The sequence below is a fragment of the Odocoileus virginianus genome, chromosome 29 (genome assembly GCF_023699985.2).
Source record: "Odocoileus virginianus isolate 20LAN1187 ecotype Illinois chromosome 29, Ovbor_1.2, whole genome shotgun sequence".
NCBI classification, from domain to species: domain Eukaryota; kingdom Metazoa; phylum Chordata; class Mammalia; order Artiodactyla; family Cervidae; genus Odocoileus; species Odocoileus virginianus.
Genome location: NC_069702.1, coordinates 14,372,297 through 14,396,902, shown reverse-complemented (window position 1 = coordinate 14,396,902; position 24,606 = coordinate 14,372,297). Strand labels below are relative to the sequence as shown.

Below are 24,606 nucleotides of genomic sequence, written 5' to 3'. Positions count from 1 at the left end.
CAGGTATTTTTGATTCAGATATGTATTTACATCAATTAAACATAGAATATAGTTTGACAGTAATTGTGTTTTGATTCTCTGTATTCAAAGAAGTTGGATGATGAGAAAGAGGGAGAAATTTATTGTAGAAATGATACCTCAGTTGAAATTTCCTTATATGTTATAGAACCTATAGTATGTGTGTGTTAGTGGAGAAGGAAATGGCAACCCACTCCAACTTTCCTTAAACAAATTCCCAGATACTAAGAGGAAAAAAATAAATAAAAGACTGTGATTACATAATCCATTTTCCTTTCATTTGATGGTTAAGCTGTGTTCTGCTCAAAATAAAAAGACAGAAAGACCAAAGGCTGAGTTCATTTATTATTGCTGCCACTTATGGATACATTTTCCCAATTCTTTGTCTCAAATCCCAATGATGCTTTTATATTTGCAACACACATTTATCTCCATTTTCCCTGCACTGAAATGTCTGACATGGGAATATGAGGTATTTCTTAGAAAACAGAGTAGTAAGGTGTAGGATAAAATGTTTCGGCAGTATTTCTTACATCACATGAAATTCATTTGAAATGCCACTAGATACAGTTCTTCATTACATTTAGCAAGCTTGAAATTTCTGTTTCTTATGTAGAATAGAAAAGGGAAGGTGAATTATATAAAAGTTGAATGTAATTAAAAATAAAAATATACATTAAATATTCACATTACGTACCTTGCAAAGCCTTCAATGAGTCACAAAATCTTAGAAATTATTATAAAATTGTATCTCTTTTTCTCCAATTCCCCACAAAATCAGTTCCTAATATATTTCTGTGTATTACATGAAATTAGGACCTGCCAGAGCCTCAAAAGGTGATATGAAGAAAAATAAGTCAATTAGGAAAAGCAGATACTTTTAAAAACAGTAAAATTCTGACTAATATTAGATGAAATCAACCTGAACCTGGTAAATCAGTTTTTCAGAAACTTAAGCACTTATTTTCCTTTCATTTTATATCCAATAACTGCATCAAACCTAATATCAATCTTTCGTCTTAAAATTGCCTCGAAACGCTCAGGAAGCATCCTAAAAGAAAGATACATAAAAATAATTAGGAAATTAATATTAAGTACATTTGTAAAATATCTTTAAGAATACTTATATTAAAAAAAAACAGAATACTTATATTTATCATATATCACGCCCATGTTAAATAAGATGAAGAACGTTAACTCTGGGTCACTATTATGTGTTCTTTCCAAAGAAATACAATTCCTCTTGAAAAGGAAAAGAGAAGAGGTTTAGGCCTCTTTAGGGTAAGAGTGACTTGAAAGATTTAGCCTTCAAAATAAATATACTGGAATATTTTTAAAAATATCTAAAAGACAAGGTATATAGAACTGAATAGTTCAGATGCTAAAGGCTCTTAAAAAAAGAAACCTGACATTGGAAAGGAAGTAAGAATAGGAACTAACTTTATACTTTGTAATTCAGAAACTATTAAAATGTTCCACTGAGATATCAAAGAAGCAGAATTGCTAAAAGAAAATGCAGACAATGTACTTAGTTTTGAACATAGTACTGAACAAGTTATTTAACCAAAAAGCTTAAATTCCTTCTATATAAACAAAAGAATTAGCACCTATGCCACAGTGTTCTTGTAAAGAATTGATGTGTTAACATAAAATGCTGGCTCATGTTGGTGTATAACAGAAACCAACACAGTACTGTCAAGCAATTATCCACCAATTAAAAATAAACAAATTAAAAAAATATATAACAATTTTAAACAGTGATGGACACATGGTAGGTTTAATTTTTTTTCTCCCTACCCTACATTTAAGACTGTAGGATAGGAACTTGTCATATTCCAATGAGTCTGAGAGAAACTAAACAGAATATGTAAGTCAGTGCAACTATATACAGACACCTGCTTAGATGGAATTAAAATAAGGTTTGAAAATTGAGCACCAAACATTCACAGTCAGAAGAAAATCAGGGCAATATTAATAGCTGTGATAATTACAATGATAGTAGCATCAATATACAAATATGTATTTTTATCATATACTAGATATTTTAAATGCATTATTCTGTATTCCTCACAGCCCTGCAAAGTCTTGTTGTCTCCATATGACAGATGAAGAAACGGAGCTTCAAAAAAGTTAGATAACTCATCCATGTTCATGCAGTGAGCAAGTTATAAACACAAAGCTTCATCTAACTCTAGAACACAAACTGTGAATCTCTATGCTAAAGGTCTAGGTAATCTTTATTTATTTAATCAATAAACAGACATTTTGGTGCCTCCTATGTGACAACCTGTCCTGTTAATTCTGGTGGCTCAGTGATCAAGAATCCATCTGCCAATGCAGGAGACACCGGAGACTTGAGATCGATCTCTGGGCTGGGAAGATCCTCGGAGTAGGAAATGGGAACCCACTCCAGTATTCTTGCCTGGGAAATTCCATGGACAGAGGAGCCTGGAGGGCTACAGTCCATGGTCTTAAAAGAGTCAGACACGACTTAGTGGTTAAACAACAGCAAACGCGTCCATTAACTCTTCAAAGCGTGAGGATACAGTGATTAAAACCAGGCAAAATTCCTTCTCTCAGAGTTACATTTTAAAGGACTGATCACTGAGAGCTTACATAATACAAGTGTAATGAGAGACATTTCACAGGTTTTAACTCATTTATTTATCAAGAAGACCCTTGAGCTTTACTACCTAAACTTTAAGGTAGCTTCAACCATAGTTCCCAGCAGAAGGGGCTAAAAAACCTGACACAAGCCACTTGTGCTTTTGATCTCGTGGACTTTTTTTTTTTTTTGACTCTATGTCAGTAACTCTCAGTGTATGATCTTTGAACCAAATGCCTGCAACAACTGCCTGTTGAAATAAGAGATTTCTGGATCCCAACTCAAACATCTTATATTAAAATCTCTAGAGGTAAGATCCAGGTATCTATTTTTGAAACTAACTTCCCAAGTGATCTATGTCACGGAAGCCTGACTCTAGGGACAAGCAGCAAGGGAGTTCTTTTCCCCCTCTGACCTAAGTCATGTCTTCACTTCGCCCTTAACCAGCCTCATCACACACAGCCTTCCCATAAAAGTAACAGGGCAGGGTGTTACAAGACCTTCTTTAAACCAGCAGTTTCCAATCTTGGCTGTACATTGGCTGTACAATTGTACACTGTACATTGTACAGTCTCTGGAAGGTTGTATCTCTCAGAGACCAGGCCACACTACAGACCATTTAGATCAAAATCTTGGGAGCAGGTGTCAGGTGTTGGCATTTTTTAAAACTCCCAGGTGAATTCCAATGGCACCAAAGTTGAAAGCTACTGCTCCAAAGAAATCCTTCTCATATTTGAATATGCATACAGATCACCTGTGGGTCTTACTAAAATGCAAATTCTGATTCAGGGAATCAAGAGATTCTGTGTTGCACACAAACTTCCAGGTGATGCTGAGGCTACTGGTCCATGGGCCAAATCTGAGGTAGCAAGTCTCAAGGGTCTCTAAAATTATAAAAGATAATTCAGCAATTCCTTCAGTATAAAAGATTATTTAGCAATATGCTTCAGTATAATTTTGCACAAAGTAAGAGCTCAGTGATTATCTGTGGTATATTTAAAATAAATGTCTAAAACTTGACTATGATCTCCTCCAATATCAATGTCACATAATTCCATTATGTAATAATGCTTAAAAATTACTCTCCTTCATATGCATTCATTTATGATAAGACTTCCAAAAACATACAAACTTCTTTCCTTAAAAAAACATTTTAAAAAAACTTACAGAAATTAGTTACCTAATTGCTATTTCAATCTTGAAAGTGAAAGTCGCTCAGTCACGTCCAACTCTTTGTGACCCCATGAATATGCAGTCTGTGGAATTCTCCAGGCCAGAATACTGGAGTGGGTAGCCTTTCCCTTCTCCAGGGTATCTTCCCAACCCAGGGATCGAACCCAGGTCTCCCCCATTACAAGTGGATTCTTTACCATCTGAGCCACAAGGGAAGCCTAAGAATGCTGGAGTGGGCAGCCTATCCCTTCTCCAGCAGATCTTCCTGACCCAGGAATCGAACCAGGGTCTCCTGCATTGCAGGTGGATTCTTTACCAACTGAGCTAGGAGGGAAGCCCATACCAATCTTGCTTGAATGATTAACAAATGTGGTTTTAAAAATGGATGGCTTCCTTAAGCCTATTGTCTTTATTAACTTAATTCCATGTAATTGTGCTTTATCAAATGTTGGCTTTAAATCTGAGTAAAAACATGTAATAGAAAAATTCATCACGGGGACAAATATCACTGTCACTTACTTTTCCATCAGTGATAAAAGGCTGAGAGAAGATGGAACAAATACCATTTTCTGCTCAGTCAGGATCCCATCTATCAGCTTGTTTACCACTTCCTCAGGTTCCAGGGTAGGTCCCAAGCTGAAACAGAAGTAGTCTTCAGAACCAAAACATTTCCCTGAGGCTTCAGCTTTGGTTTGGTGTTAAACGAGTATGTTAAGTTATCATACAAAAACCGTTACATAACCGACTTATAGTTAGCATCCAGCCCAACACAGGTGCTCAAAAATGCTATTTTGGCAATAATAACAACAAAAACAAAACCACTTACTTCAGTGCTTATAGGGAACAGCAATTAGCCAAGATGGCAATGGCCAGTCTCTCTTGCTCCCCGCCCACCCCCATCCCCGTCCTCTTGCTCACACCCCACATCCTGTAAACAACGACTCCGCGTGGCTATGGAACAGCTGAGATTATTTATAGCAATGCACACACACATCATGATGTACTCACTCGGTCACATGCCACCATTGTTCCGTATATCTCTATAAGCACCATCTGAACAGCCCTTGCGGCTGCATCAGCCATTAGTGAATAAGCATGCCTGTCTTGCTGCTGCGTCAGCCGTTAGTGAATAAAGCATGTCTGCATTTCCTAAGGTTCCTCGCATCTTCTTCCAGCTTCCTAGCTCACACCTTGCCTACCCTGGCTTCAGTGAAGAGGGAGACAGTGGTTATGAGGTTCTGCATAGTATGTTAAAGATTCTACACAGATCATCTCACTAAAGTTTTCCAACAACTCTACAAAGGGGATATACTAGAGTCCTTATTCTGCAAATAAGAACTATAGGAATAACTAGGACTCAAATTAATTTAACTAGATTAGGACTGACACATTTCATTTTTAAATTTCTAGAAGTCTTAGGAAAAAAGTCAGATTCCATAATATGTTTCATTATTCTATTAAGACAGTTTAGTGAACCATATCTGAAGAATTAGAAAAATTAAAATATAGGACTATGCCCAGCTCTAAGTCCTTGATCTCCATATGGAATCTTTATATTTACTAAGTCTTGTTTTAAGTTTCAGCTTTGTTACTTCATTCATGTTACATCTTTACTGTGTAATCATCCTGGCATATGTACTACCGAGTAGCATGCAGTCCCTAAAAAGTGACCTTCGTTATCTGGATGTTAAAATAGGTGCACTTAGGCTGGAGTTGCACCAGAGTTGGCCATGAGTTTTTAACATCTTATTAATGACTTAGAAAAAAAATACATAATCAAATTTACTCACTAAATTGGCTAATGTCATCAAACTGGATGACTAACATTTGGGGGGACAGATTTTAAATGTGTGTGACTAGTTAAGTGGGACAAAATTAAACAAATTGAATGAGATTCTTTAGGAACAAATACAGAATAGTTCATTCAGAAAGAAGAATATGCACTAAAGTAAGACTGGGAAACTGGAAAGTGTAGCATGTACTTAAAAGTGAACATGAGGGGACTTCCCTGATGGTCCAGTGGTTAAGAATCCACCTTCCGATGCAGGGGACGTGAGTTCAATCCCTGGTAGGGGTGTTAAGATCTCAAATGCCTCTGAGTAACCCAGCCAGCACACCACAATCAGACTGCCGAGCTTTAGGGCCAATGCTCTGCAACAAGAGAAGCCCTCACACAGCGACAAAGACCCAGCACAGCCAAAAAAAAAGTGAGCATGGTAACTGGATACATGGAGGAAAACAGAATTTAAATCACACGTGATATAATTTCTCATTCTCAGCATTGTGTTGTCGTGTCCAGACTCTTGTAACCCCATGGACTGTAGCCTGCCGGGCTCCTCTATACCTGCGATTTCCCAGGCAAGAATACTGGAGTGGGTTGCCATTTCCTTCTCCAGGGGACCTTCCCAACCCAGGAATGGAACTCACGTCTCCTGCACTGGCAGATGGATTCTTTACCACTGAGCCACCAGGAAGTTCATTCTCAGAATAGGACATTTATTAGAATCCTGGGTTTACCCCAGGACCCTGGTGCAACAATATCACATATGAAATGCAGAGAAAATGTAATAATGAAAGTGATGGATTTTGGCCCAATAGAGGCACCAATGAAAAGCAATGAGAACTTAAAGAAGACCAAGCAGTCCTTTAGCCTGTGGGATTAGCAGATAAATAGTGCCAAGCAGGGTGATTCTAGAAACTGAAGGATGTTTATGCTTTGAAAAGTGTTCAGAGGGAAATTCAAGCTTATCGCTACCAGGATTCCATATTCCCAAGCTCCATCAAATTCCACAAACACCTATGTAAACAGTACAGCACATGTCTTCATTCACACTGTGGCCTTGCTAACCTACCAATCAAGTGATGTTGGACTGACTGAGCCTCTCTTAGTTACTTGATCTCTTTACCTAAGGTCTTAGCCTCTGCCAGAAGAATTTTCATTGAATTTAAAGACTGTCTAATAGCATGATATTAAAAGACTGTAAGAAAAGCCTTCCAGAAAAAATTCAGTTTCTTGGCAAAATAAAACCTAAATCATTAAAATGTCAGCATATGGAAATACCTTTTCCTCAATAGTCTAATGTTAACAAGAGTTGCAAATCCTATTAAATAAATATAGATAATGGATTTTGTTGAAACTATTCAAAAACACTTCAGGCCTATCTGCTGGGGTGGAGAAGAAGAATGCATGTGGGATCTTAAGAATACTTAGGGAGAAAGTATTTTCAGGTAGAAGAATTACCTGAGTGGTTATCTAATTTCACCACTTAGGTAGCTGAATCATTTGGGGGATGACATCTCTACTCTCCAAAATTTTTTGGTTTTGTACTTAATTGGAAAAAAGGAGATAATGCAGTGGTACCAACTGACTCTCCAAGGGACAGATTATCAGTTTTGTAGCATTTTCATATTCTATGATATGAATACTCCCAACATAGCCAATTTCAAATTACCAGCATGGTGTCACCAAAGGAATATAAGTTGTCTTCAGCACTCCACGGGTAATATGATGGTTAAATGGAAAATGTACATATAAATACTTATAGTTATACCATATGAATGTTACTTGTCACCTTCTTATATAACAACTTTTTTATGGTACTGCTGCTGCTGCATCGCTTCAGTCGTGTCTGACTCGGCGCGACCCCATAGACGGCAGCCTGCTAGGCTCCTCTGTCCCTGGGATTCTCCAGGCGAGAATACTGGAGTGGTTGCCATTTCCTTCTCAATGCAGGAAAGTGAAAAGTGAAACTGAAGTCGCTCAGTTGTGTCCGACTCTTTGCAACCCCATGGACTGTAGCCTACCAGGCTCCTCCACCCATGGGAGTTTCCAGGCAAGAGTACTGGAGTGGGTTGCCATTTCCTTCTCCTTTTATGGTACTAGCCAATGAAAAACTAATTATTTTTCTGTGTGTGCTAAGTCGCTTTAGTCATGTCTGACTCTTTCCAACCCTATGGACCGTAGCCTGCTAGGTTCCTCTGGCCATGGGATTCTCCAGGCAAGAATACTGGAATGGGTTGCCATTCCCTCCTGCAGGGGATCTTCCTAACCTAGGGATTGAACCTGAGTCTCTTATGTCTCCTGCATTGGCAGGCGGGTTCTTTACCACTAGTGCCACCTGGGAAGCCCAATCTTTCTGTGGAACCCACAAAAGCTAAATTTTTAGAGGAAACAAATTTTGTCACATATATTACACATAGGAGAGTAGACATTTCAAAACAATGTCTAAACATTTTAAAACATTTTAAAATTCTTGACAAATAAATCCAGATTATGTGGCATTTTTATATCACTAATGGAAAAGAAAAAGATATTTAAGGCAAATGCATTTAATTTAAAAGTGTTCATATACCTAATAATAGTGCCCCAAAATATATGAAGCAAAAGTGACATAATTGAAGAGAGATATGGACAGTTTAAAGATAAGAGCTGGAGACATTAATCCGACTTTCAACAATGGTTTGAACAACTGGACAGAAGATCAGCAAGTTGGGACTCTGTGCTTCCACTGCCAGAGGCCTGGGTTCGATCCCTGGTCAAGGAACTACGATCTTACAAGCCATGGGGTGCAGCCAAAAAAAAAAAAAAAAAATCTCAAATCAATAACCTAACTTCCCAACTGAAGAATCCAGAAAAAAGAACTGACTCTAAAGAAGGCAAAATAAAGGAAATAATAAAAATTAAAGCAGACATAATGAGAGAACAGATAACAATAGACTCAATAAAACCGAAAGCTGGCTCTTTGGAAAAGATCAACAAGACTGACAAAACTTTTGCTGACCAAGAAAAAAAGAGATTAGACAAACTACTGAAATCAAGAATAAAACTGAGTTCATTACCGAGTTCACTACTACTAATCTTACAGAAATAAAAGGGACTATGAAAATATGATGAATAACCATTTGTCAAAGATTAGATAAGCTAGATTAAATGTACAAATTCCCAGGAACACACAAAGCACCAAAACTAACGCAAGAAGGAATAGAAAACGTGAGTAGCGCTTTAACAAAAGATTCAACTAGTAACCAAAAAACTCCCAGCAAAGACCAGGACTAGAGGGCTTCATGATGAACTCTACTGGAGTTTAAAGAATTAACATCAGTCCTTCTCAAAGTCTTTCCAAAGACAGAAGAGGAGAGAACTCTTCTCAACTCATTCTATGAGCCCAGAATAACCCTGTTACTAAAGCCAGAGAAAGATAACACTAGAAACTACTACCAATATCTCTTCTGAATACAGATGCAAATATACTCAACAAAATACCATCAAATCAAATATAGCAATAAGTTAATGTAATATGCCATATTAATAGAATGAAGGATAAGCCCACAAGATCATCTCAATGCACAGAATAAGCATTTAACAAAATCTAACACTTTCATGAAAAAAAAAAAAATCACTCAACAACCCAGGAACATATGGGAACTTCCTTAACCTTATTTTTCTAAGCACTTGTACAAGGCAGTCTGATCTGTATAACCAGGGTGAAATAGAGAAGATAATAGGAGTTATTAAACATGAAAAGATGACTGTGAGCCTTTCTAATAATAAAAAATATACTATCACATAGAAGCACTGTTTTTTCCTATCATAATGGCCAAGATTAAGAGCGCTGGATCATTGAAAAAGCAAGAGAGTTCCAGAAAAACATCTATTTCTGCTTTATTGACTATGCCAAACCTTTTGACTATGTGGATCACAACAAACTGTGGAAAATTCTGAAAGAGATGGGAATACCAGACCACCTGACCTGCCTCTTGAGAAACCTGTATGCAGGTCAGGAAGCAACAGTTAGAACTGGACATGGAACAACAGATTGGTTCCAAATAGGAAAAGGAGTACATCAAGGCTGTACATTGTCACCCTGCTTATTTAACTTATATGAAGAGAAATGCTGGGCTGGATGAAGCACAAGCTGGAATCCAGACTGCCGGGAGAAATATCGACAACCTCAGATATGCAGATGACACTACCCTTATGGCAGAAAGTGAAGAAGAACTAAAGAGCCTCTTGATGAAAGTGAAAGAGGAGAGTGAAAAAGTTGGCTTAAAGCTCAACATTCAGAAAACTAAGATCATGGCATCTGGTCCCATCACTTCATGGCAATAGATGGGGAAACAAAGGAAACAGTGGTGGACTTTATTTTTGGGGGCTCCAAAGTCACTGCAGATGGTGACTGCAGCCAGGAAATTAAAAGATGCTTACTCCTTGAAGGAAAGTTATGACCAACCTATACAGCATATTAAAAAGCAGAGACATTACTTTGCCAACAAAGGTCCGTCTAGTCAAGGCTATGGTTTTTCCAGTAGTCATGTATGGATGTGAGAGCTGGACTATAAAGAAAGCTGAGTGCCGAAGAATTGATGCTTTTGAACTGTGGTGTTGGAGAAGTCTCTTGAGAGTCCCTTGGACTGCAAGGAGATCCAACCAGTCCATCCTAAAGGAGATCAGTCCTGGGTGTTCACTGGAAGGACTGATGTTGAAGCTGAAACTCCAATCCTTTGGCCACCTGATGTGAAGAGCTGACTCATTTGAAAAGACCCTGATGCTGGGCAAGATTGAGGGCAGGAGAAGGGGACGACATAGGATGAGATGGTTGGATGGCATCACCGACTCAGTGGACATGAGTTTGGGTGGACTCCGGGAGTTGGTGATGGACAGGGAGGCCTGGCGTGCTGCGGCTCATGGGGTTGCAAAGAGTCGGACATGACTGAGCGACTGAACTGAACTGAACTGAATATTTAAAGTTGTCAAAGGTGAGAGGAATGGACACATATACCCGGCCAGTGGGAGGATAAATTAAAACAATCCTCTAGGAGGGTAATCTAATCAATCAATCAAAAGTAAGTTCCTACTTTTTGACCCAATAATTTGTTTCAAAAAAATAATTATAATAAGATGGTTGAATGTTCAGTGCAGCATTATTTAATAGCTAGGACAGGGAAGCATCCTAGATGTCCATCAGTAGATGAATGGATAAAGAAGCTGTAGTACCTATGCACATGGAATATTACTCAGCCATAAAAAGGAATGCATTTAAATCAGTGCTAATGTGGTGGACGAACCTAGGGCCTATTATACAGAATGAAGTAAGTCAGAAAGAGAAAAGCAAATATCATCTATTAACACATACATATGGAATCTAGAAAGATGGTACTAATGAACCTATTTGCAGGGCAGCAACAGAAATGCAAACATAGAGAACAGACTTATGGACACGGGGGAGGGGGTAAGAAGGAGACGCTGTGACGAATGGAGAAAGTAGCATGAAAACATATACATTAACACATGTAAGACAGATAGTAGGAATCAGCTATATGCCTCAGGGAACTCAAACCAGGCCTCTGCGACAAACTAGAGTGAGGGGATGGGGTGGGAGGCTCAAGAGTTAGGGGCCATATGTATAACTACGGTTGATCCATGTTGACGTACAGCAGAAACCAACACAAATTTGTAATTGCTGTTCAATTAAAAATAAATTAAGAAAAAAATAAAAACAAGGGAAAAGAAAAAAATAAGATGGTTGGAAAGGCAAGCAAAGACACACACACACATACATATATATATGTGAATATATAAACACACAATGTATATATGCACATGTATACATGCACACAAAAATATGCATTTATTTCAATAACGAAAGATTAGAGATCTAAATGTCCTCAACAGAGAAAATTTACATCCAAAGATAATTAGGCTAACATTAAAAAGAATAAGGTGAGACTTCCCTGGCAGGCCAGCCATTAAGACTGAGTTTCCACTGCAGGAGGCACGGGTGGGATTCCTGGTCTGGGAACCAAGAACCCACATGCCACACAGTGTGGCCAAAAATAAAAATAAAGAAAGAGTAAGGTAAGAAAAAAGAAGAGTAAGGTAGCTCTTTGGGCTTCCCTGGTGGTTCAGACAGGAAAGAATCTGCCTGCAATGCAGGACACGGGGCTTCGATCCCTGAAGTAGGGCATGGCTACCCACTCTAGTATTCTTGCCAGAGAATCCGGTGAACAAAGGAGTCCAGCGGGCTATAGATGTTGGGGTTGCAACGAGTCGGACATGACAGCACATGCACACAAGTGAGCTCTTTATATATCAACACAGAAAGCTAAGGGCGGCATATAGTTAACAAAAAGGGAGCTTATATAAATAGTATGTATGTTTCCATGTACCAGGAAAAGAAGCCAAATAGGAAGCGTAGACTCTTTAAAAGCAATAAAGCTATTTCCAATGAAACACTTCATATACATCTGAAAAATAAAGATTCTTGGGGAAAAACTTCAATGAAAAATTATGTAGAAAAAAGAAAGCTAGTAATAGAGGGGCATTTGGAGTCAGGGACCCAAGTAAGAATTCCAGTCTGCCCTTCTGGGACTGCGGAACCTTGGGGAATTTTCTTAACTTCTCCAAGTTTCAGCTTCTTCGTCCATAAAATGGGCAATCTTGCAGATTGTTATAAGGATCAGAGCTGCGGGAGGCAACCTATGGTGTGGGTCCAAATCTAGTCCTCCCATCTTAAAGATCAGAGGTAATTTATGTCAGATATCTAGACCTAGTAGGGTACCTGGTATTTAGTAGGCTTTCAATGAAAGGTGGAAAAGTGAAAGTTGCTCAGTCGTGTCTGATTCTTCGCGACCCCATGGACTGTAGCCTGCCAGTCTCCTCTGTCCATGGAATTCTCCAGGCAAGAATACTGGAGTGGGTAGCCATTCCCTTCTCCAGGGGATCTTCCCAACCCAGGTCTCCCGCATTGCAGGTAGATTCTTTACCGTTTGAGCCACCAGGATACCTTGTATTTAGTAGGTTTTCAATAAAGGCTTTTAATAAGATGATTTCTTGATATCCAAGTGTATTTATTTTTTAATTAACTAATGTACTTATTTTTGGCTGTGCTGGGTCTTCATTGCTGCGAGGGCTTTTTTCTCTAATTGCAGAGAGCAAGGAATCCTTTCGACTTGCAGTGCTCGGACTTCTCATTGCAGTGGCTTCTCTTGTTGCGGAGCGTGGGCTCTAGGGTTTGTGGGCTCAGTAGTCGTGGCTCTGGGGCTCTATAGCACAGGCTCAATAGCTGTGGTGCACAGGCTTAGCTGTTCCAAGCCACGTGGGTCTCCCCAGATCACAGGTGGAACCTGTGTCTCCTACATTGGCAGATGGATTCCTTACCACTGAGCCAAATTTATTTAACAAAAATAACTGTTAGCCGGCAAAAAATTTACTTGGAGCACCTGATTATACTTAATTCCAATAAACTCAGATTATGCTACATTATAACCCTCACAGTAAACCAGTTTCCTTGCAGTGTGTTAGATATGTAAATATAATAACCAATAAGCTACATCTTTGATGTGCCTTAAAAGAGAATATAAGTACCAACAGTAATATAATACAAATTATTCTGAACTGGTCCCTTAGAGGAGAACTGCTTCCTGTTTTCTCAAAGGCTTGTCCCTCTGCAAAAAAAATGAAATTTCAATCTGAAACTCAGTTCTGCCAATTACAGTCAAGTTAATTGATCTCCCTAAGCAGAGTACTGTTGATGAGGTTTAAGAAAACTGGAGATTTTATTTAGTGTCCAAAATACAAACTGAAGTAAGAATTTTTCTGTCCTCTAATTGGAACTCCCCAGGAGCACAGGGGCTGCGTGGTGCTGGAGCGAGTTTGGTCAGCATGGTTTGGCCGCAGGTAAACAGCAGGACTGAACACAGCTCCACCCATCAACAGAAAATTGGATTAAAGATTTACTAAGCATGGCCGTGCCCATAAGCCCAAGACCCAGTTTTCCCCACAGCCAATCCCTCCCATCAGGAAGCTTCCATAAGTCTCCTATCCTCCTCCATCAGAGGGCTGCTGCTGCTAAGTCGCGTCAGTCGTGTCCGACTCTGTGCGACCCCATAGACGGCAGCCCACCAGGCTCCCCCGTCCCTGGGATTCTCCAGGCAAGAACACTGGAGTGGGTTGCCATTTCCTTCTCCAATGCATGAAAGCAAGACTGAACTGAACCGAACTGAATTGGAACTCAGTTTCTACATTAAACCCAACTTCACCTTTGGCATGCTAACATCAGCTTATCTTCAAAGGGGTTCCTGTGTCAGGACAAGCTCCAGACCCTTCCTTAGTCAGGTTATATTGTTGATCAGGCTAGAGTCAGGTCGACTTCCCCTCACCACCCTTTCCCTCACCACCCTCTCCAACAAGTGTCCCCAATAGTTTTTTAGTTGTACTAGCGGAGTTTGACCAGCAGAGGGCACCCTTGCCATCATGAACGTCAGCTTTTCTCAGGCTCATTCTGGGGGCAAGGATAAAAAATTTAATTACAATAAAATATATATATGTATATAATGTCTGTTTTTAACTGCTGAAAGACAGTCTAAGTGATAAGCTTGACTCAAATATATTATTTTATCATCTAAATATTGGCAAATTTTATCTTGGGGAAAACACTCTCCTCTTCCTTTGAGAATACATTTCAGTTTCAGTGAACTTTTAAAAATTAATTCCTATTGAGATATAATTTACATATTATATAAATTTGTGTACAACTGGTTGATTTGATATATTTATATATTGCCACATGACTGCGACCTTAGCATTAGGTAACAAACACTTCTATCTCATTACATATTTATTTCTGTTCTGTGATGGGAACATTTTAAATCTAACTTCTAAGCAACTTTGAATTTTTTAAATACAGTATTGCCGCCTATGGGCTTCGTGGAAGGCTCAGTGGTAAAGAATCCACTTGCCAAGCAGGAGATGAGGATTTGATCCCTGGGTCTGAGAGATCCCCTGGAGAAGGAAAAGGCAACCTGCTCCAGTATTCTTGCTTGGAGAATCCTATAGACAAAGGAGCCTGGCAGGCTACAGTCCACGGGGTCGCAAAGAGTTGGACACGAATCAGTGGTTAAACAACACTAATACCTTGTCGTCTATAATCATAATGCTGAGGGAACAAGCAGTTTACTTACTGCTTCTAGAGTCTCATGTGTAATATATGCCAGTTATATGAAATTTAGACATTTAATCTGTACAAAAAGAGATGTCTGTGCTTCCCTAGCGGCTCAGATGGCAAAGAATCTGCCTACAATGCAGAAGACCTGAGTTCAATCCCTGTGTCAGAAAGATCCCCTAGAGAAGGAAATGGCAACCCACTCTAGTATTCTTGCCTGGAGAATCCCATGGACAAAGAAGCCTGGTGGGCTACAATCCATGGGATCACAGAGTCAGACATGACTGAGTTACTATCACTTTCATTTTCAAAGAGATGTCCAAAAGAGTGTTCTTCAAAATGTTAAAAATAGTCTCCACTGGATAGAGGGTTTAAATGAAATGGAAAAAAAATTTATTTGTATTTTTCTGTATCTTGGAATTTTTTTTTAAGGTACCCATCATGTTTACAAAAATATTAAAGCTATTCTCAAAGACAGGAAACATTAAAAATTAACCTCAGTGCCAATCCTTTGTAATTTTATTTTCTAACCAAGAAAAGATTCTGATCTGTTACTAATTTTGTGTGGCACTGGAGCGGCCGAAAGGAGATACCCCACATCCAAGGTCAGGAAGGGCAGCCGTGAGGAGATACCCCATGTCCAAGGTAAGAGAAACCCCAGTAAGACCGTAGGTGCTGAGAGAGGGCATCAGAGGGCAGAAACACTGAAACCACAATCACAGAAATCTAACCAATCTAATCACATTGACCATAGGGCCACCCGAGACGGACGGGTCATGGTGGAGAGGTCCTGACAAAATGTGGTCCACTGGAGAAGGGAATGGCAAACCACTTCAGTATTCTTGCCTTGAGAAGCCCATGAACAGTATGAAAAGGCAAAAAGAGAGGACACTGAAAGATGAACTCCCCAGGTCAGTAGGTGCCCAATATGCTACTGGAGATCAGTGGAGAAATAATTCCAGAAAGAATGAAGAGACGGAGCCAAAGCAAAAACAACACCCAGTTATGGATGTGATGGTGATAGAAGCAAGGTACGATGCTGTAAAGAGCAATACTGCATAGGAACCTGGAATGTTAGGTCCATGAATCAAGGCAATTTGAAAGTGGTCAAACAGGAGATGGCAAGCGTGAATGTCGACATTTTAGGAATCAGCAAACTGAAATGGACTGGAATGGGTGAATTTAACTCAGATGACCATTATATCTGATACTGTGGACAAGAGTCCCTTGGAAGAAATTGAGTTGCCATCACGGTCAACAAAAGAGTCCGAAATGCAAAACTTGGATGCAATCTCAAAAATGACAGAATGATCTCTGTTCCTTTTCAAGGCAAACCATTCAATATCACAGTAATCCAAGTATATGCCCTGACCAGTAATGCTGAACAAGCTGAAGTTGAACAGTTCTCTGAAGACCTACAAGACCTTTTAGAAAGTGAAGTCGCTCAGTTGTGTCCAACTCTTTGCAACCCCATGGACTGGAACCCACCAGGCTCATCCATCCATGGAATTGTCCAGGCAAGAACACTGGAGTGGGTTGCCATTTCCTTCTCCAGGGAATCTTCCTGACCCAGGAATCGAACCCGGGTCTCCCGCATTGCAGGCAGACACTTAACGGTCTGAGCTACCAGGGGAGCCTTCCAGACCTTTTAGAACTAACACCCAAAAAAGATGTCCTTTTCTTTATAGGGGACTGGAATGAAAAAGTAGGAAGTCAAGAAACACCTGGGGAGAAGAAAAAAAAAGAAACACCTGGAGTAACAGGCAAATTTGGCCTTGGAGTACAGAATGAAGCAGGGCAAAGGCTAGTAGAGTTTTGCCAAGAGAACGCACTGGTCATAGCAAACACCCTCTTCCAACAACACAAGAGAAGACTCTACACACAGACATCACCAGATGGCCAACACCGAAATCAGATTGATTATATTCTTTGCAGCCAATATATAGAGAAGCTCTATACAGTCAGCAAAAGACCAGGAGCTGACTGGGGCTCAGATCATGAACTGCTTATTGCCAAATTCAGACTTAAATTGAAGAGAGTAGGGAAAACCACTAGACCATTCAGGTATGACCTAAACCAGATCCCTTACAATTATACAGTGGAAGTGAGAAATAGATTTAAGAGACTAGATCTGATAGACAGAGTGCCTGATGAACTATGGATGGAGGTTTGTGACACTGTACAGGAGACAAGGATCAAGACCATCCCCAAGAAAAAGAAATGCAAAAAAGCAAAAGGGCTGTCTGAGGAGGCCTTACAAATAGCTGTGAAAAGAAGGGAAGTGAAAAGCAAAGGAGAAAAGGAAAGATATACTCATTTGAATGCAGAGTTCCAAAGAATAGCAAGGAGAGATAAGAAAGCCTTGCTCAGCGATCACTGTGAAGAAATAGAGGAAAACAACAGAATAGGAAAGATTAGACATCTCTTAAGAAACTTAGATATCAAGGGAACATTTCATGCAAAGATGGGTTCGATAAAGGACAGAAGTGGTATGGACCTAATAGAAGCAGAAGATATTAAGAAAAGGTGGCAAGAATACATAGAACTGTACAAAAAAGATCTTCATGACCCAGATAATCACAGTGGTGTGATCACTCACCTAGAGCCAGACATCCTGGAATGTGAAGGCAAGTGGGCCTTAGAAAGCATCACTATGAACAAAGCTAGTGGAGGTGATGGAATTCCAGTTGAGCTGTTTCAAATCCTGAAAGGTAATGCTGCACTCAATATGTCACCAAATTTGGAAAACTCAGCAGTGGCCACAGGACTGGAAAAGATCAGTTTTCATTCCAATCCCAAAGAAAGGCAATGCCAAAGAATGCTCAAACTACTGCACAATTGAACTCATCTCACATGCTAGTAAAGTAATACTTAAAATTCTCCAAGCCAGGCTTCAGCAATATGTGAACCATGAACTTCCAGGTGTTCAAGCTGGTTTTAGAAAAGGCAGAGGAACCAGAGATCAAATTGGCAACATCTGCTGGATCATCGAAAAAGCAAGAGAGTTCCAGAAAAAGATCTATTTCTGCTTTATTGACTATGCCAAAGCCTTCGACTGTGTGGATCACAACAAACTGTGGAAAATTCAAAGGCCTATTTAATGGAGACTAATGGGCTACATTTTTTCCTCTTCTTTCTGACTAAATTTCATAAAAGAACTGACCAGACTATATCACCCTTTCCTCACCTCTTCCCTCTTAAACTTATTCCGAACTGGCTCCTCCCCGCTTCCCAAGGCCATGAAAAGCCTCCTAGTTACCAAATCCAGACACTTCTCTATCCTGGCCATCCTTTGCCCCCTGGGAGCACTTGACCTCACTGACCCTCCCCTCATTTCTGAGCTCCCACCCGGCCCTAACTGCTGCTCTCCGGCCACTCCCCACCAGTCTCCTGTGTGGGGTCCTCTGCCTCCTTTTGAAGCAGTGCCGCCCAGGGTTCTGTCCAAGGCTCTTCTCACTCCACACCCTGTCCCTGGACAACCTCCCACTTCCACTATTCTGTCCACATTGATGACCACATCCCTGCACACCTTCCTGACCTCCAGGCCTGTGTCACCAGCTGCTGGCCTGCTTAACACCTTCCCTGTGATCACCCACAGGCACTTCAAACTCATCATGCCTAAAAGGGACTCCTTCCCTCAATCACACTCTTCCTTTTGAGTTCCCCTTTTCACTGAAGAGTACCACCCAGGGACTTTTCCTTTGATCAGTGGTTAAGAATCCGCCTTCCAATGCAGGGGATGCAGGCTCCATCCCTGGTTTCCTTGGTCTCAGAACTAAGATCCCATGTGCCTCGAGGCAACTAAGCCCACAGGCCTCAACTTGAGAGTCCCTGGGCCAAAACAAAAGATACTGCCTGCTGCCACTTAGACCCCACTCAGCCGAAAATGAATGAATAGTACCACCCAGAAAGAAAAAAAAAAAAAAAAAAAAGAGCCTCTTGATGAAAACGATAGAGAAGAGTGAAAAAGTTGGTTTAAAGCTCAAAATTCAGAAAACTAAGATCATGGCATTCATTCCCATCACTTCATGGCAAATACATGGGGAAAAGTGGAAATAGCGGTAGACTTTATTTTGGGGGGTTTGAAAATCACTGCAGATGGTGACTGCAGCCGTGAAATTAAAACACGCTTATTCCTTGGAAGAAAAGTTATGACCAACCTAGATAGCATATTAAAAAGCAGAGCCATTACTTTGTCAACAAAGGTCTGTCTAGTCAAGGCTGTGGTTTTTCTAGTAGTCATGTATGGATGTGAGAGTTGGACTATAAAGAAAGCTGAGTGCTGAAGAATTGATGCTTTTGAATTGTGCTGTTGGAGAAGTCTCTTGAGAGTCCCTTGGACTGCAAGGAAATCCAACCAGTCCATCCTAAAGGAGATCAATCCTGGGTATTCATTGTAAGGACTGATGTTGAAGCTGAAACTCCAGTACTTTGGCCGCCTGATGTGAAGACCTGACTAATTGGGAAAGACCCTGATGCTGGGAAAGATTGAAGGTGGGAGGAGAAGGGGATGACAGAGGATGAGATGGTTGGATGGCATCACCGACTCAATGGACATGAATTTGGGTAAGCTCCAGGAGTTGGTGATGGACAGGGAGGCCTGATGTGCTGTGGTCCATGGGCTTGCAAAGAGTCGGACATGACTGAGCAATTAAACTGAACTTATTTGAAGGATGATCTCTAGATTACCAAAGGAAAGCTTTTTTTCTTTTTACACTGTGGTACTGGTCACCTCTATCAGAATTACTTATGATGTGGGACATTCCTAGAGATCCAGTGGCTAAGACTCTGAATTCCCAATGCAGGGGGCCTGGATCAGGGAACTAGATCCTACAGCTAAGAGTTGGCATGATGCAACAAAGGAGGAAGATCCCATGTGCCACAAATAAGATCTAGCACAGCCAAACAAATGCATAAATATTTTTTAAAAAATAAAAAAAGAAATAATTATGATGCTTGTTAAATATACAGAGTTTCAGGCTCCCTTCCCCACCATTACTCTATCCTGACCAAAATGAAGAAATGCACAACTCTGGAGGTGGGACCCCTGCATGGTTCTCAGTACTCCTAGAGAAAGGTAAATGTACTGAAGTCTGAGAACCACCACCTAAGGGAAGAAAAAAGGAAGGCTAAGCAACTTCACTGTGTCATTCATATCTGTTTATATACATTGTCTCTCTTTCTCTATATATTCCCACAGTCTAAAAAAGCTGAAACTGAGATGAGCTAGGGCCTCGAATATCAGGTGTTTTAAGGATTAAAATACTTAGGAAAAAAAAATACTTAGGAAAACCTATAGAATGGTTGATATTCATAGCAACCACCAATCCTTCTGTCTCCATTTTTTGCCTCAACTTACCTGGTACCTGGGTTTTTGATGAAGCCAGTGTTTACGAAATTAGGGCAGAGACATGTTGTTTTGATTCCGGTTCTTTCTAAGGCACTCAGTTCTTCAGTCAGAGCTTTATGAAATCCAACAGCAGCAAACTTGCTTGAACTGAAAATAACCAGAGTTCATAAAATAATTCAAGAAAGCGGCTACATCTACTTAACTCAGATATCTGTTTTCCTTAGGTAAGTGTGGTGCTCTGCTAGAGAGCCTGGGCCACATCTGAATCTCAGGCCTGGCCAGGACCTGCTGAATTAGAATCTGCATTCTAGATGACCCTCGGGCAAACTGACAGGTACAGTAAAGTCTCAGAGGGCTTCCCAGGTGGCCCAGCACTGAAGAACTCGCCTGCCAATGCAAGAGACATGGGTTCGATCCCTGGGTTGGGAAGATCCCCTGGAGAAGGAAATGGCAACCCACTCCAGTATTCCTGCCTGGAAAATTCCATGGACAGAGGAGCCTGGCGGGCTACAGTCCATGGGGTTGCAAAAGAGTCAGACACCACTAGCAACTAAAACAACAAATAACAACAAAGTCTAAGAAGCATTGACTGTATCTCAGCAATTATCAGAGAAGTGAGTAGGTTTAAATGTCTTGTTAAGAAAATTGGTAGGGTGTTCATTTTTGTTGTTGCTGTTTCCCCAAAAAATGTAGTGTCACTATAGGCTGTTCATTATTTACTACAACATGTCCTGGAATTTATTGGGAAAATCTCCTGGGTAAGTCCTGTTCTTCCTTTAAGTCTTAGCTTGACTTTCTTAAAGATGTATTTCCAAAACCCTAGTCTATATTATTTCCCCATTATACAGTAATCTTCAGTTTTCCATGAAGCACATCTTGAGTTTGTAATTATTCATTTGAATGAATTTTTTTAATGTCTGGCCCCATACCTTCACTATAATAATCTCCATGACTGTTTTGGTCTCCAATGAATCCCAGGCCCCACGGCCTGGCACAGTGCTTGGCCTATAATAGGTGCTCAGTAAATATTTTTCAAGTGAATAAATCAAAATGTAAAGCAATTCTTATCATCATAGTGCCTTCATTTGGAAAGAGAATGGAAATAACCATATTTTAACTGGACATTACTTTTCCAACTAGGCTTTTAGAGAAAGTAGCAATACTGAAAAATATAAAGTCACATACCATATAATCCACTCACTTAGAAATACAATTCAATGGGTTTTAGAATATTACTTTATTAATTTTTAAAATTATACAAAATATTTTTATATAAAATTTACAATTTTAATTATGTTTAAGTGTATAATTCAGTACCATTAATTACTAGATAGATTGCTTTTCTCTAAGCCTATACAGATTAGCAATTATACAAAGTAAATTCTTGCCAATTTACCTGTGCTTTGGAAAACAGAAAGCTGTGGAAAGTTCTCTTTTATCCTTTTTTCCTGAAGCTTAGACATTTACTGAAGCCTTAAAAGAAAGATTGCTAGATTCAATTACATAAAATGTAAATCTTCGGCACACAACAGAAACAAAATAATCATATCTAAAATTGATTACTGTATAACAGACACTGACCTCAGTTATTCAGATACATTATTTAATTCCTTACAACAATTCTGTGAAACCGATACTATTATGATCTTCATTTCCCAAAAAAGAAATGTAGGTAGAGGTGGAATTATAGAACTTGCCCAAAGACAAAATGAAATTGTGGAATTAGGCTTTATATTTGGGTGGCAAAGCAGACCACTAATATGATATAGTCAAAACTTATATTAGCTCCTAACCAAGTTAAGGGCTTCCCAGGTGGCACTAGTGGTAACGAATCTGCCTGCCAATGCAGGAGATGTTAAGAGATGCGGGTTTGATCCCTGGGTGGGGAAGACCCCCTGGAGAAGGAAATGACAACACACTCCAGTATTCTTGCCTGGGAAATTGACTCAGTGACTAAACAAAAACAACAACCAAGTGAAGAGGTAAATGACAAACTGGTAAAGCATTTGCAACTTAGAGGACAAGGATTAGGGTGATGTAAGAATTAGGTGAATAAACGACAATTTTTATAAATGAATGAACATCTCAGTCATGTCTGACCCATTTTACGATCCCAAGGACTGTAGCCTGCCAGGCTCCTCTGTCCATGGGATTTTCCAGGCAAGAATATGGATTGCGTTGACATTTCCTTCAGAGGAAGATCCCTAACTCAGGGATCAAACCCACATCTCCTGCATTGGCAGGTGGGTTCTTTACCACTGAGCCACTGAGGAAGTCAAATGAATAAGACAATATTCTAATGGATAAATGCCTAAGGGCATTAGCAGAAAATTTACAAAATAAAAATACCAATGTGTATGAGTGCTAAATCACTTTAGTCGACTGTCCAACTCTGTGTGATGCTATGGACTGTAGCCTGCCAGACTACTCTGTCCAGGGGATTCTCCAGGCAAGAATACTGAAGTGGATTGCCATGCCCTGCTCCAAGGGATCTTCCCAGGGATCAAATGCATCTCTTATATCTCCTGCACTGGTAGGCAGCTTCTTTACCACTAGTGCCACCTGGGAAGCCCCCAAATACCAAGAGATATATGTATATGTAATGTTTTATCTTTTCAGGGGTAATTAATATAAATACCAAATAGAAAAAGATAAAAGTTGTGCCTAGGCGTAACAGTAAGGATAGTAGGAAATTTTTTATTTGTTTGAGTTGTTTTCAATGTACAAAATACTTTCATTTTATAGAACTGGACTGGCAATCTTTTTAAGTCATATGTCTCAGCTTTAAGAAAAAAAAGTGGAAAAAAAAAGTGAGGGAACTTTCAACAGAATTTCCAAAGTATAGGTTAACTGGCAGTTTTCCAAAGTACAGGTTAATTGGCAGCATTTTCTGGAAGACAATTTGGCAAAAGGTATAAAATTCATTAAAAAAATATGCCATGCTGGAGACTTCTCTGGCAGCACAGTGGTTAAGACTCTGTGCTTCCACTGCATGGGGTGCGGGTTTGATCCCTTGCTGGGGAACAAAATCGACATGTCATGAGATAACAGCCAAAAAAATAATAATTCTACCTAACTATTTATCTATCTATGCATATTCTTAGAGCCAGTAATTTCTCTTTTAATGACTTATCCCAAGGAAATAATCAATCATGTCTCTAAAGATTTATAGTCAAGGATAGTCCCTGGGGTATCCAGTTCATGAAGGCAAATGGTTGGAAAGAGCTGAAAATGTCTGTAGTGGACAGAGGCTGTTTTTGCCTCTGTCAGCATTCATATTCCCTCATTTTGCTAAGGCGGCGTTGGTTTTGCTGGCTTACACCCCAGTACAGCAGTTGGATTCAAGTTTGTCTAGTTAAGAGTGAACTCCAGAACTAGGACACTTGTGAACTCCAGAACTAGAACACTTGTGAACTCCAGAACTAGAACACTTGTGAACTCCAGAACGAGGGCCCGCTGCTGCTAGACTTGGGAGTTGAGAAGACATTATTCCAGCATGGCTGGTGGCCATCTTAGCAACAGAAAGCCTGCCTAAGACGTCTCTTTCGGTCTGAGGCAGTTTAAGTTTTGTGTTCCTGGCAACTGAAAGAATCTGGAAAAATAAATTACCCAACAAAAACTGAAAATGATGTTGCATATATATATTTAACATGCAAAATGTTCACTTTAAATTAAAAAAATTATATATGTATATCTTTTTCAAAGTATGACTGTATTTCTACATTAAAAATGTCCTAAAAAATGATAAGAAATGCTCATCATGGTTATTTCTGTGTGTGAGATTACCAATAAATAATCTTGTTTTTTCTTCAACTAAACTGTTTTTTCTGATTTTTCTGAAATGAACCAAAAGTACAGAAATTTATTAAAACTCATAGTTAATGATCTTGAGTATGTTGAAGGAATTTTATATTTTTGAACTTCAGAGTGAATTTGTTCTTAAATATATATATATATATATATATATCTCAAAGCTAACGTGAGTGGATTTTTTTACTGCACTTTGTGTGTATGAAAGCGTTATTTGCTCAATCATGTCTGACTCTGTGACCCCATGGACTGTAGCCCAACAGGCTCCTCTGTCCATGGAATTCTCCAGGCAAGAATACTGGAGTGGGTAGCCATTCCCTTCTCCAATGGATCTTCCTGACCCAGGGATTGAACCCAGGTCTCCTGCACTGCAGGCAGTTTCTTTATCATCTGAGCTAGCAGGAAAGCCCACTAAATTGAATAATAACCTCAATAATATTTTCTTATTCCAAATTATTCTTTTGGATAATATTTCATTACAAGGTAATGTTTAGTGCTCAATTTTGGCATGTCTTCCCATACTGGTAACTTTCATGCTAAATTGGCTATTTGAATTGACAAAATATACCAGCTAGAGTTTATAGATGAACAAAAAGAACAAACAAATTTGCAAAGTTAGTCTAACCATATCCACAGACTGGTTGGTTGTTCTTAGGTAATGGCAAGAGAAGTCATTTTTATTTTGTTCTTTTTGTTCATCTACATTTTCT

General features: G+C 39.6%; 1 protein-coding gene across 2 annotated transcripts in view; it reads right to left on the bottom strand.

The window, feature by feature from the left end:
• Positions 1-341: 341 nt before the first annotated feature.
• The window catches only part of HSD17B11 (hydroxysteroid 17-beta dehydrogenase 11), a 36,731-nt gene continuing 12,466 nt past the window's right edge, over positions 342-24,606 (bottom strand). Inside the window, exons 5-7 of one of the 2 annotated variants that reach the window (XM_020911594.2) lie at positions 20,096-20,233; positions 4,316-4,432; positions 342-1,069 (exon numbers count right to left, since the gene is read on the bottom strand). In XM_020911594.2, the coding sequence (XP_020767253.1) occupies positions 979-1,069; positions 4,316-4,432; positions 20,096-20,233 (346 nt within the window). In that variant the 3' untranslated portion in view covers positions 342-978. The remainder of the gene's footprint in view (positions 1,070-4,315; positions 4,433-20,095; positions 20,234-24,606) is intronic. The other variant, XM_070458159.1, reaches the window with a different exon arrangement.